The 14,003-nt window shown below is 42.8% G+C and overlaps 2 protein-coding genes across 2 annotated transcripts; one reads left to right on the top strand and one right to left on the bottom strand.

Annotated features, from left to right (window-relative positions):
- Positions 1-5,818: 5,818 nt before the first annotated feature.
- Positions 5,819-6,337, bottom strand: LOC131007931 (uncharacterized). Its single transcript, XM_057934843.1, has one exon. It carries the CDS (start codon positions 6,335-6,337, stop codon positions 5,819-5,821), a length of 519 nt encoding a protein of 172 aa, XP_057790826.1.
- Positions 6,338-10,430: 4,093 nt separating this feature from the next.
- Positions 10,431-13,507, top strand: LOC131007930 (CLIP-associated protein-like). The gene is made up of 4 exons (XM_057934842.1): positions 10,431-10,519; positions 11,365-11,473; positions 11,940-12,086; positions 13,092-13,507. Exons 1-4 carry the CDS (start codon positions 10,431-10,433, stop codon positions 13,125-13,127), a joined length of 381 nt encoding a protein of 126 aa, XP_057790825.1. The 3' UTR covers positions 13,128-13,507.
- Positions 13,508-14,003: the final 496 nt, after the last annotated feature.

The following is a 14,003-nucleotide window of genomic DNA, read 5'->3' as shown; positions in this document are numbered from 1 at the left end:
CCACTCTGTCCTAGCATCCGCCGCCTGCACAATCGAGTTAGCTGGGCTCGGAAAGACATTCTTCCACACCACCATATTACGATCTTTCCAGATTTGCCAAAGGGTCATGCAAATCCGAGCTTTAGTTTCCTCCACAGAACCGCCAATGACCATGAAGAGGGCTTCAACAAAAAACTCGCAGCTCTCCATAATGGCCTCAATAATCGGCTGTAAATTACTTAACCTCCAGCATTTGTCGGTGAACGGACAATGAAAAAATAAATGCCACAGATTCTCAAAGCCATTTCGACACAGCGCACATTCGCCACCAACCGCAAGACCACGAGAAATGAGCTTATCCTTTGTGGGTAAATTATTTCTTCCTGCTCTCCAAAGAAAGTTCCTGACCTTCGGAGGGACATTTAACTTCCAAAGGCTCCCCCAGTGGCCCTCGACCCGGTGGGTGTCGTCAAGAGTGAGCGAGCTAGCAAGTTTGTAAGCACTTTTGACGGAATATCTGCCATTAATCGAAAAGTTCCATATGAGCTTGTCAGAGCGAGGGTTTGGAAGAATAGGAATGCTGACAATGTGCCGAGCATCCTCCTTGCTAACAAAGAAACGCAGAAGGTCCATGTTCCAGCTACCAGTTTCAACATTTATTAACTCTTGCACCTTGATGCCCACGCATTCGGGAGGACAAGGAGAAGAAACATAGAAAGAGTCATCCTTTCTAATCCACGGATCCTCGAACACCCGCACCCGAGAGCCATCCCCGATCCGCCAATGAACACCCCACCGAACAAGGTCTTGCGCCGAGCAAATGCTCCGCCAAGAGAAACTAGGGTTGTGGCCCACTTTGGCTGCGAGGAAGTCACTCCGAGGAAAATAGTTGGCCTTAAGAACCTTACACACCAACGCCTTCGGCTCATCAAGCAACCTCCAACCCGTTTTTCCTAACATAGCTGCGTTGAGTAATTGCAGGCTCCGGAAGCCCAAACCGCCAAGTTTTTTTATTGACGCAAAGTCGCTCCCACTTCAGCCAATTAATGCCCTTACCGACAGCACCCTAATTACTCCACCAGAAGAAATTCATCATTCTTTCCAACTCATCCGTAAGACCAATCGGAAGAGAGAAAATACTCATGCAAAAAGAGGGGATGGCTTGCGCGACACCCTTGATGAGTAATTCCTTGCCCGCTTTAGATAACTTTTTTCTATTCATCCCTGAATACGACTCCAAAGCCGGTCTCAGAGGTACTGGAAAATCTCCTTCTTTTTGTGCCCAATCAGCGAAGGAAGGCCTAAGTATCGGCCCGTATTCAAAGGAGAAAAAACGCCCAGGGAATGAGAAATATTCTCACGAATACCTGCCTCCACATTAGAGCTAAAGAACACCCCAGATTTTTTAAAATTAATGGCCTGGCCAGAGGCAGATTCATAAGCCTCAAGAACTCTTTTAAGTACCGTACACTCCATCGCCGAAGCCCGGCAGAAGAACATGCAATCATCTGCGAATAAGAGGTGAGAAATGGCAGGCCCTGACCCCCTGCCGATTTGAAACCCATGAAGAGAACCCCTAGCTGTTTCGTGATGAACCATAGCTGATAATCCCTCGGCACACAAGATAAAGAGATAGGGAGAGAGCAGGTCGCCCTGGCAAAGCCCTCTTCCCGGAATAATACAACCAATAGCACCACCATTGACATGGATATCATAAGAGACCGTTCGGACACACAGGTTCATCCAAGCTCTCCATTTATCACAAAAAACAAAGCGGGAAAGGATAGCGTCGAGATAATTCCAGTCAATTCTATCATACGCTTTACTAATATCGATTTTGAGGGCAAAGAAGTCGTGCTTACCCCGAGTTTTCTTCTGCATTGTATGAATGGCCTCAAAGGCAATCAAAATATTATCTTGGATCAATCTTCCTTGCACGAACGCCGGCTGGGAACGTTCAATGAGGCCGGGCAACACCTTCTTTAACCTGTTACAAAGAACTTTAGAGAGTATCTTATAGATGACATTGCAAAGGGCAATGGGCCGGAGTTCCTTCATGTTTGAAGGCGAGTCCACCTTCGGGATAAGTGAAACCATGGTGTGATTAAGACCCGAAGGGAAACCCTCATTTTCCAGCCAAGAACAGCAGCTATGGAACACATCGGCACCAACAACCTCCCAGCAATTCTGATAGAATTTCGGATTAAAGCCGTCCGGCCCTAGTGACTTATCCGGATGCATCTGAAAAACAGCAACTTTGACCTCGTCCAAGGTGACCGGCTTGGTGAGCTCCTCATTCATAGCTCCATCGATACCCGGATTGAGGCGGTCAAGGACACGATGAAAATCAGTAACATTGTTAGACTCATCGAAAAGATTTTCAAAGTTACGGGCCACAAGTCTAATATCATCCACACTTTCCGTCCAGCTGCCATCATCACGCTGGAGACGAACAATTTTATTCTTCTTACGTCTGGCCGAAGCCATATCGTGAAAGAATTTGGTGTTGCAGTCACCCTCTTGTAACCAATGTTGTTTAGTACGCTGCCACCAGTGCGTTTCCTCCCGAAGAAGCGAGGCAGCAAGGTCTCGCCTAGCCTTCTTCTGTTTAGTGATAAAGTAAATATTATTTTTCATAAACTACTTAGTGAATTAAATTTATAATTAAATATATTAGTTATTTTTAACTAATTAAATTCCAGCTGCCGAAAGTTTCGCACCCTTCTTCGGCGCCATTTCTCTTCTGCACCTGCTGCGATTAAATGAGTGGCTCATTGCTTTCTTCAATACATCCTCAATTTTCATCAATCTCAAGCTCCTTGTTGCTCATTGCTTTCTTCCATATTTTCTTGAGACGCTTCTTCCAGCGACTTACCCTTCGCCTCAGGCACCGCGAAGGTGCATAACATGCGAAGGAAATTAATGACCCCAAGAACAATGAGAGAATTCTTGACACCAATGCCCGGCGAGAACGAGAGAACGAGGAAGAGTCGCATTGCCAGCTACTGCTGGAGTGGAAGCTGTCGATTCTAGAAGTCGCCGCCGCTGAGGAAAGGTCGCGCCATAGAGGAAGGATCGCCATTGCCGCTGGAGAGGAAGGTCGCCGCCGCCGGTGGAGATTTCTAGGGAAAGGTTGTCGTTGCCGCAGAGAGGGGAGATCGCCGCTGGTGGTACTGAGGAAGAAGAAGAACCGCTCAAGAATTTGAAATGGGAGGAAGAAGAGGAACCGTTCCTCGTTCACGTTTAATTACGGCCTTTTTTCTTTTCTTTTTTAATTGTTAAGTCAAAGTTAGATTTTTATTTTGTTTTATTTTATATTTTGTAGGGAAAATTGCACCAAAATACACAAACTTCGTCGAAAATCCATATTTGACGCGAAGTTAGGATTTTACATTTTAATACACCAATTTAAGAAGTTGTTCAATTTTGACACAGTTTTCATTCCCCCCAAATTAAAATCTGACGTGGCACCTACGTGTCTCGCCGGCACGTGCCACTCTGTTCGCCAGTGAGTTTGTTCTTCTCCAACTATTGTTCATCGAAAAAAAGGAGCCGACAATTTCACAGTACCCAAGAACACCGAAATTCTAATAATCTCAGCACAAAAAATCAGTCGTCGGGATTTCGATCTAAAAGCTTTTGAAATCGACGGCCATTCTCTCCACCACCGGCCATTCTCTCCAAATCGACGGGAATCTTCCACCAATCTGGAAAAATCTGGATAATCTGAAATCCTAGCTTTGAAGTTCTCGATCGCCTCTCTATCTATCTCTCCTGAATCTATTACCATCTCCGTAAAAAATTTGCTAAAAATCTCTGGAAAATCTCTGAATCCATTCCGCCACAATCAATCGGACCTCCTCCGCGTGCCATCCACAACAGATTTGAGTTCCATACCTCGAAAATCAGTGGTCGGGATCCTTGCGACCAGGAAACCTCGCATCTTTCTATCTCGATTTTCTTCCCGGCGAGGGATCCAGCGCCGCCGCTGCGATCGTCTGCGATCGCAACGAGCCCTAATTTCTTTGTCTCCAATAGAAATCCGCGTCGCCTGCGATCGTCTGCGGCCGCTGGGCCCTGTCTGCGCGTCCCTTCGACGCTAATGTCGTTTTGCAATTTGGCGGAAGCCTAGCCGCCGCCTTCAGAGTTCCTCCCTATCATGAATCGCTAATGCCGTCGTTTCTGAATTCTTGTAGAGAAGGGGTACGTCGCTGCTGAATCCTGAGTAATTGACATGCAAATTTCCCAATACGTTGTCGTTTCCCTTCCAGCTGGATAAGTGATTGACATGTAATAGCCACGTCACATTTTCCGATTACCGGAAATTGAAAATGTGTCAAAATTGAACAACTTATTAAATTGGTGTATTAAAATGTAAAATATTAATCCTAACTTCGCGTCAAATATGGATTTTCGACAAAGTTTGTGTATTTACATGCAATTTTCCCTATTTTGTAAGTTAAAATTTATTTTAGTTTTCTTTTATTTTTATTAAGTAATTAGTAAGGATAGTAATATCTTTTCAATGCTTTTTGCTCTTAATTAGAAAATGGGTTGCAGATTTTTGGTAATCGATTTTCCTTAGGGTAATTCTATTCATAGCCTATTTTTCACTCTTCATAGCCCCTTTCTAAAAGTTATAATTAAAATAATAATAATAAATATACTATTTTATCCCTAACTTCTAAATTAAATTTTTGATAAATCATCCTAATCTCATAGCCACCGTCTTCTCAAAACTATGAACCATGAAATCTGGAAGAAGAATAACTTCATACTCGTAACCACCAAATTATAAAAACTATGCACTTTAAAATCTAAAAGAAGAAAAATGTAAAATTCATTGGACAATGTTCCTATAGCCTAAATCTATTATTCCTCACAAAACAAAAAAATTCTAAGAAGCAAAAAATAAAGTAAAAAAACCATCCAACAGTAGAGATAAAGAGACACCCGTATTCATATTTTTACAGTTTTTTTATTTGTTCCGTGCATATAGCACATCCTTAATGTCTGCCATCTTTTGCTTTGTTTCCTTGTAATTGCATTCTTCCATAAAACTCAATATATTATTCACTGTGAAATCAATCCATATCAACACAGCTTCCAGAGGGGGGTTTTTCACTTCCTAAAATTTTTGATTTTGTGAAGAGGAATAGATCGAGGGCCAATGTTGCAAAGGAATAGAAACACCACTTTTCAACACATAAAGCGAAGAAATCAGTTCCTATCGTGCGTCCAGCTTCAAGTCTAATGCACAGTGGGAGGAGTTGGGAGGGAGAGAGTCGAATGGGGGAAATTGGCTTGTTGGGGAAGATTTGACTAGGTCAAAGCCCTAGTTCCTGGAAATTGCAATTTTAACCCCAAGCTTTCATTATCTGCAAAATAACCCCAAGTTAGAATTTTGAGAATTGCAATTCGACCCCAAGTAGACTAAAGAGCAATTTCTTCCCAACACTTGAAAAAAACGCCCAACACTTGAAGAACTTGCAATTTTTTTATTTTTATTTTTTAAACGGAAACATAAAGTAAAACTAAGTAAAGGAAACTACGAAACTTATAAAACTTAACGAAAAGCGAAAATCAAAGAAAAGAAGAACAAAGCGGAAAATTAAAAAGGAAAAGAAAATCGGGTTGCCTTTTGATAAGCGCCATTATTAAACGTCGTCGGCTCGACTCTCGAATGAGATTAAGAATGCTTCTACGGCAGTAGCGAAATTTCTTTCACTTCTGCCAAGGACGATGCATCATAATACGGCTTCAATCGATGTCCATTGACGGTAAACATCTTTGCCGTATCCAAACTGCGAATCTCAAATGCCCCGTTTGGGTAAACAAACTATATCACGAAGGGGCCAATCCACTTCGTCTTCAATTTTTCGGGCATCAACCGCAGCTTTAACTGGAACAAAAATACCTTTTGGCTGACTATAAATGACTTTCCTCGCAAGTTCTTGTCGTGCCACATCTTGGTGCGATCCTTATACCACATCGAGGCATCATAAGCTTCAAGACGAAGCTCCTCAAACTCTTGAAGTTGAAATCTCCTTTCCTCCTCACACTTAGGCGATTGCATATTCATCTTTTTGATTGCCCAATAAGCTCTGTGCTCTAATCCAACAGGCAAGTGACACATATTCTCAAATATCAATCGATAAGGTGACATGCCAATACGAGTTTTATAGGCCGTTCGATATGCCCACAGTGCGTCGTCGAGCCTTAAACTCCAATCATTTCTTGAGGGATTTATCGTCTTCTCCAAGATTTGCTTAATCTCCCGATTTGAAACTTCGGCTTGCCCATTCGTTTGAGGATGATAAGGAGTAGCCAATCTATGTTGAACTCCATACTTCCGCATCAAGCTTCAATTGTGCGGTTGCAAAAATGGGTCCCTTGATCGCTTATCACTGCTCGCGGCACTCCATACCTTGTAAAGATGTGAGATTTTAAAAATGCAGCAACCACCTTAGAGTCATTTGTCCTTGTGGCCTTTGCTGCTACCCACTTTGATACATAGTCAACGGCCAGCAAAATGTAGAGATTTCCGAATGAACTCGGAAACGGCCCAAAAAAATCCATCCCCACACATCAAATACTTCACAGAAAATCAACGAAACTTGGGGCATCTAATCTCGTTTGGAGATACTTCCAGTCAGTTGGCATCTCTCACAGCTTTTGCAAAACAATTAAGCATCTTTATTCAACGTGGTCTAAAAAAATCTTGAATCGAGCGCCTTCCGCGCTGTCCGCATTGGGCCAAAATGTCCACCACAGGCTAGAGAATGGCAGTGCAAGAGAATCTCCTTTTGTTCTGCTTCGGGAATGCATCGGCGAATAATCTGATCCGCTCCAACTTTCCACAAGTACGGCTCATCCCAGAAATAATACTTGCACTCACTCCTAAGTTTCATCCTCTGTGCTTTTGTGAACATGGGTGGACATTTTCCAAATATCAAATAATTGACGATATCGGCAAACCAAGGATCGAAATGACCTTTATCGACGATCGAATATACTGCTGACTCGGAAAGGAGGTTTTGTTTGGGCAAACAGATAGCTGAACAGTTTTGGATAGCGTAGAGATGTTCCTTCGGGAAAGCTTCGTTGATAGGAAGAGAATATTCATCCTTCTGGATCAAACGACTTAGATGATTAGCAACATGGTTCTCCGCGCCTTTCTTGTCTCGAATCTTCCAATCGAACTTTTGCAACAAAAGAATCCACCTTATCAAGAGCGGTTTTGATTCTTTCTTTGAGAGTAGAAACTTTAACACGGCATGGTCCGTGTAGACAATTATTTTTGCTCCCAAAAGATATGAATGGAATTTCTCAAAAGAAAAAATAATTGCTAGCATCTCCTTCTCCGTTGTTGCATAATTGCATTGAGCCGGATTTAATGTCTTCGAAGCATAATATATCACGTGGCTCTCCTTCCCCAACTTTTGTCCAAGAACCGCACCCACCGCATGGTCGCTAGCGTCGCACATAAGCTCAAAGGGAAGCTTCCAATTAGGTGGTTGCATAATAGGAGCCGTGGTCAACTTGGTTTTCAACAAGTCAAATGCTTGCTTACAGTCGTCTGTAAGGGCAAACAACACGTCATTCTGCAGTAGATGTGTCAACGGTTGCGCGATCTTTGCGAAATCCTTGATGAATCGTCTGTAAAATCCAGCGTGACCAAGAAAACCTCTGATCTCCTTCACATTTGTAGGATATGGCAGCTTCGCTATCAAATCCACCTTCGCCTTATCGACTTGAATCCATTTTTCTAAAACGACATGGCCTAAGACGATGTCCTCCTTGATCATAAACTGGCACTTTTCAAAGTTCAAGATCATATTCTTCTCCACACAAAGTGTCAAAACCTTCTCCAAGTTGTCAAGGCAGCCCTCAAACGATGCTCCATATACTGTGAAATCATCCATAAAGATTTCTATGCATTTCTCGATCAAATCTAAAAAGATGCTCATCATGCATCTTTGAAAGGTGTCGGGCGCATTGCACAGTCCAAACGACATCCTTTTACATGCATATGTACCAAACGGGTAGGTGAAGGTAGTCTTCTCTTGATCCTCTTGATTGACATAAATTTAAAAATAGCCACTATACCCATCCAAGAAGCAAAAGAAGGATTGTCCAGCGAGGCGTTCCAACATCTGATCAATGAATGGTAGAGGGAAATGATCCTTGCGGGTGGCTACATTTAATTTTCGATAATCGATGCACATGCGCCATCCAGTAACAAGACGCATCGGCACCAACTCATTCTTCTCGTTCTCAACCACTTGCAATCCCGACTTCTTTGGAACCATGTGAATCGGACTCACCCACTTACTGTCAGAGATAGGATAAATGATTCCCAAAGCAAGAAGCTTAAGAATCTCCTTAAGCACGATCTCCCTCATGTTCGGATTCAATTTCCTCTGCGAATCTCGAACAGGCTTAGCATCCGGCTCCAACAAGATGTAATGTTGGCACACGTCGGGACTTATATCAGTGATGTCTGCCAAAGTCCACCCAATTGCTTTCTTATTCCTTTTGAGCACGGTGATTAACTGCTTCTCCTGGCTTGCGGTCAGATCGCTGCTAATGATGACTGGAAGAGTATTAGTATCCCCAAGATAGACATACTTTAGATTCACATGAAGAGGCTTGAGTTCCAACTCCGGCGGCTTCTCATCGGATTGCAGTGGTCTGCCATACGATGTCTGTTTGGGTAAACAGAACTGGCTTCCTGAGCTGACCACTTCCGGTTATGCATAAAGAGACATGATGGCCTCTTTGATCTCTGCATCGTTCATCCCTTGAGCATCAAATTCTGTCCAGCTTTTTATCATGGTCAGCTCCAACTTATCCTGCATGAATTCAGTCTCAAGAAATTCTTGGACAAGAGGGTCAATCACATCAATAGAATAAGCATTTTCTTTTTAGCATCTAGAATAAGCATTTTCAACATCATTAGGAGTTTTCATGGCATTATCAATACTAAAAGTATATTTTTCTTCTTGATAGTCCAAACTAATTGTGCCATTACAAACATCAATGATTGACTTAGCAGTTCGTAGGAAAGGTCGACCTAAAAGGACTCCCGATGATCCCTTGGAATGCACGCCACTCATCCTCACAACATAGAAATCCGCCGGATAAACAAAATTATTTACTCTCACAAGAACATTCTCAAGCAAACCCTCAAGATGAATATGCGCTCAATCTCAAATGGCGTCTTTATCTCTCGGACCTTTTCGACGATCATCAGGATTCCCCAGTCTTCCTCAGGATTCCCCAGTCTTCCTCTCATCAAGCCAACTGCAGAATTAAATCCTTAGTTCAATAGGAAAGCTAGCCCTCGAATTTTACTCCAACCATCTCAATTTCCCAAATGATACACTACAAGAAAAGCTACCGGGTACCGACGAAATTTATGACGGTCAACACTCCGTCACCAATTAACGACGGACTTAACGATGGAACAACGACAGATTTACAGTTCCATGATAAACGACTAAATTACCGATGGAATGGTGCCGAGAAAAATTCCCACGTAAATATCGACGGAAACGACGGCCTTCCGATGGACAAGTACCGACGGTGTCATGTTCCGTCGTTATTTCAGCTATTTTTTATATTCTGAATTTTTAATTTAAATTTACCGACGGAAAAGTAGTACTGACGGACATGATTCCGTCGTTAAATTACGTACTTTCAAATATTTTGATTTTTTAAAAATTTTGCCGACGGAATTTCTTCCGTCGTTGTACTCTTTTTTTGTTTAATGTTCTGAGTTTATAAATTAAACGGGGCGACGGATGTGTTTCCATCGGTGAGCCCTAAAAATCGGCCTTCACTTATACCTTCTTCCTCCCTAGTCCCTTCTATTTTTCACCCAATATATTGCATCACCATCCCCCCATGATTTCCAATTGCCACCGCGCCTCACCGTGATTCGCTGCCACCACGCCTCACCGCCGCCGCTCCACTGCTCCACTTTCGTTTTGAAATAACCACGCGCTACTCTACCCTAATCTCCTTCTGTAGGGGGTGAATCCGACAATTACGGAAGCGACGTCAGTCACGTCTGGATCGACGAGCACTAGCAACCTGAGACCACAAATAACGTTAGAGCCCTCCGAAGAGCACCGGTGGGGGTGTCGATGGAAGGGCCTCCGACGCTCAAGTCAGCGAATTGATATAAAATAGTAATGTAAGTAACGTAACGAAAATAAGTAGATGATAAAGGAAAAGGCAATAGTAAATGGAGTATCTGGAAGATCGGGGTGTCCCGGAAGTTAGATCAAAGCTAGTGAGCGACGATGAATAAGGGGCAACGAACGTCCGGGCTAGCGGGGCTAGTCAAGCAATCGGAACCCTTGAAGTTGTGAGCGTGGAGGCGGAACGAAAGAGCGGGGAGAACGGGGGATCAATGGAGTGTAAGATTGACAGTATGAGTATCAATGACGGCGTGCCTTGACTGTGTTAGTGAAGTAGTATATATAGGTTATGGGCCTGCAGGGAAGCGATTAGGGTTAGGGCTTTTTGGAATGTTCTTTGAAACCCTAGCGGTTCCGATTTTTTAGGAAACGATCTTCCGCGACCTTCGTTTGACCTCGTCACCCATGTTTGACTAGGTTTTCTTAAGCTTATAATCCAGTTTGTATACTTTCGCGTTGAAATGTTTACTATGGCGCTACTGCCAGAGCAGAGAGATCGCGCCTCTGCCGGAGCAGAGAAATCATGCCGCTGCCAGAGCAGAGGGATCGCGCCTCTGCCAGAGCAGAGAGATCATGTCGTTGCCAGAGCAGAGGGATCGCGCCTCTGCCAGAGCAGAGAGATCATGCCGTTGCCAGAGCAGAGGGATCGCGCCTCTGCCAGAGCAGAGAGATCATGCCGTTGCCAGAGCAGAGGGATCGCGCCTCTGCCAGAGCAGAGATATCATGCCGTTGCCAGAGCAGAGGGATCGCGCCTCTGCCAGAGCAGAGAAATCATGTCGTTGCCAGAGCAGAGGGATCGCGCCTCTGCCAGAGCAAAGAGATCATGCCGCTGCCAGAGCAGAGGGATCGCGCCTCTGCCAGAGCAGAGAAATCATGCCGCTGCCAGAGCAGAGGGATCGCGCCTCTGCCAGAGCAGAGAAATCATGCCGCTGCCAGAGCAGAGGGATCGCGCCTCTGCCAGAGCAGAGAAATCATGCCGCTGCCAGAGCAGAGGGATCGCTCCTCTGCCAGAGCAGAGAGATCATGCCGTTGCCAAAGCAGAGGGATCGCGCCTCTGCCAGAGCAGAGAAAACATGCCGCTGCCAGAGCAGATGGATCGCGCCTCTGCCAGAGCAAAGCGTGTTTGCTCTGCTCTGTCTGCCGAGACAAGCTAGGCTGGTCCGTTATTGGAGTGTAGTTTTGGTTCATATGAATTTTACCCATTACACCTTCCACAGCAGACGCCGCCCCAAACTCCTCCCATAGCAGACGCCGTACCAAACACCTCCGTCCCCTTATTCCGGCAGGTATTCTGTTTGAGTGAATGATATTCTATTATATTGATGAATCGTTCCACTGATATGTGGTCGTGAAATCCCACCAACAAGTTCCCAATCGGTCAGCCCAACTGTGAGCAGCGACGTTTGTCCCTCTCGCGAGCTTAACTGGAAGCCGCAAAGTATTGCTAGCTACGTCTTTGTCGTTGAGCTTGCAGTAACTTTCTGAAGTTTATAGTTAGAATTTTAAAAAAGATTGTTTTTGCTCTCGCACTAGAAATAGAAAAAAATGTGTTTCTCTATCTGCCATTTCATTCATGATTTGTGAGGATAATTGGAAACAAGAATTATTGTTCTTGATTTGAGGAACTAGAATTATTGCTCATCATTTGTGGGATGACTAAGTAATGTATGTAATGAACTAATGTACGAAGTTGCATGTATAATGAATTGTATGAGATTCATTCTGTGATTGAGAGTGTCAACCCTACTGCAGGTTTCTTCACCAACAATCATCGTTGACAGGGTAGGATCTTACACTTGGATGCACAGAAGTTGGAGAATTCAAGAAGAGTTTGCTCGCACAGCTATTGGTCTCTTTGCAGCTACAGAACTACCTCTTCAGCCTGCCATTCTTCCTCCTGTATGTTGGCTCTATTCACTTTGAGTGGTGCAAGTTTAAATTTTAAATGAAGCTTAAAAGGACATAAGTTTAACTTCTTGCTACTTTCAAATTTTTTGGTTCGTGCGATTTTAGTGTTTATTGAGTGGGCTTAAATGCCCTTTGGAAACGTTCTTTGAGATTGAATATCTATCTGCGTAAGATGTTCTTCTCGAGTTTTCCTGCAATTTTTGAGTTTAGTTGCAATAGGAGGACCCTTTCCCCATCGTGAAATTGAATCATGCCAACCGCAAGAGGTAGCTTCTCTAGTTATGTGGACATGCTAGCAGCTTTAGTAGTGAAATAGTCTCTTTGGGGTATGCGTTATATCTTTATCCTTCTTTTGGTTTTGAGATTGTGCATGCCTCTAGAGTCATCATTAACTCATTACACCTGTAATTCGCAAGTTGGTGCATTTCTCTGCTTATGATTTTTCCCTTTCATTTAACTATCCTTTAGTTGAATTCCATGCTTTTGGTGCATTTTATCTCGCTTAGCGCTTCAAGAATCGCCTGACATGATGTGCATGTTTTCAGACTAGATACTCAATAAAGTTTTCATAAGCCAAGATAGCCTGAATATCTGGACGTCTAAGGTCTTTGGATTTACTTGAATTCAGCTAAAACATATGCACTTCGCAGCGTAGATATGCTATTGATTGCTACTTGCTCAAAAGACATGCCATCTTTAAAAATTTCATCACATAACCACATGTGAGCACTAGACTGCTAGTGCTAAACCATTTACCTTCGCATGTTTTTCTGCAGTTCACTTTTTTCTAGCTCTTGTCAAGTAACAATTAATTTTTTTATCGGCCAAGTCTTGTTCTATAGTTAGAGATACCATTTCTAATCTAAGATTTTTAAGTTATGGAAATGGATATTGAATTGATAATTGTAGCTTCTTAATCTTGTGAGTGTCAACTTTTTCATTAACAAGTCTGAATCTTTTTGTAAATATGCTGATGCCTTGATATACTTTTTGAAGGACTTGCTTACAATAGGGTGCCATCATGGGAAATAGACTATTGCCATTCTTGTAAAGTTCCTTGGAATAAGGATGGTTCGGCTGGTAACGAAGCATTGGGGAAAGCAAAGCAACATATCATGCTTCAACGTGTAGAGATAAAGTAATCACACGATGGACCGTGGACAGCCACATATCATGTTTTTCTGGAGGCAACTGAACTTTCAGCAACAGCAGGATAACCAAGTTCAATAAACATGTTTGCTCGACTTAGATATTACTGTATTCCCTTCACCATATCATATTTGTTGTTTTTTCATGTGTTTTGCTAGGAATGTTAGTTTTAAGATTTTCTTAAATATTATTGATTTTATGTTTTGTAGTATTGATATATTGCAAATATGAATGTATGAAAGTCTATAACGGGTTGTCGATAACGGGATATTTTGAAATTAAAAAATATATATTTTTTTATTATTTTTTTTAAAAAATACCAACGAAATATTCCGTCGGTAAATCCATCGCTAATCAGGGAAACGACGCCGACGTCGTCAAAGGGTCAATGACTGTCACGACCGCATTTGCTAAGGATAGCAAATTCGGGGAAACCGCGACTAAGGGAGGGGATTTAGGAGCGAGATTAGGAAAGGGGCATGTTTAGCTTCTTGATGACTCGACTTTGTATAAGGGAAACAATTGAACTTAACTAGATATCAAAGAAGGCCACAAGGGGACCGTACATAATATTATCCAAAATGGGTACTCAACGAGTTTGAGTATATTGTTAATAATACATAATGGTTTGACAAGATAACATAATATCTTAGCAAAATCAGTGTTTGCAGCGGAAAGACAACAATTTGAGTATATGTATGAAGACATATACTCTACTCTGAGGTTCTCATATTCCCTCTAATAAATCATGCTTAGAAA

Source organism: Salvia miltiorrhiza, chromosome 2, assembly GCF_028751815.1.
Source record: "Salvia miltiorrhiza cultivar Shanhuang (shh) chromosome 2, IMPLAD_Smil_shh, whole genome shotgun sequence".
In the NCBI taxonomy this organism is placed as follows: Eukaryota; Viridiplantae; Streptophyta; class Magnoliopsida; order Lamiales; family Lamiaceae; genus Salvia; species Salvia miltiorrhiza.
This window is presented reverse-complemented; position numbering and strand designations above follow the sequence as displayed.

Bases quoted from the DNA above. Each gene is read 5' to 3' on its own strand.
- LOC131007930 (XM_057934842.1), top strand. From the start codon at position 10,431: ATGACGGCGTGCCTTGACTGTGTTAGTGAAGTAGTATATATAGGTTAT. The intron at 10,520-11,364 runs GTTCTTTGAAAC...ATTGGAGTGTAG, and splicing joins GGGTTAGGGCTTTTTGGAAT to TTTTGGTTCATATGAATTTT. The intron at 12,087-13,091 runs GTATGTTGGCTC...TACTTTTTGAAG, and splicing joins AGCCTGCCATTCTTCCTCCT to GACTTGCTTACAATAGGGTG.
- LOC131007931 (XM_057934843.1), bottom strand. From the start codon at position 6,337: ATGCGGAAGTATGGAGTTCAACATAGATTGGCTACTCCTTATCATCCT.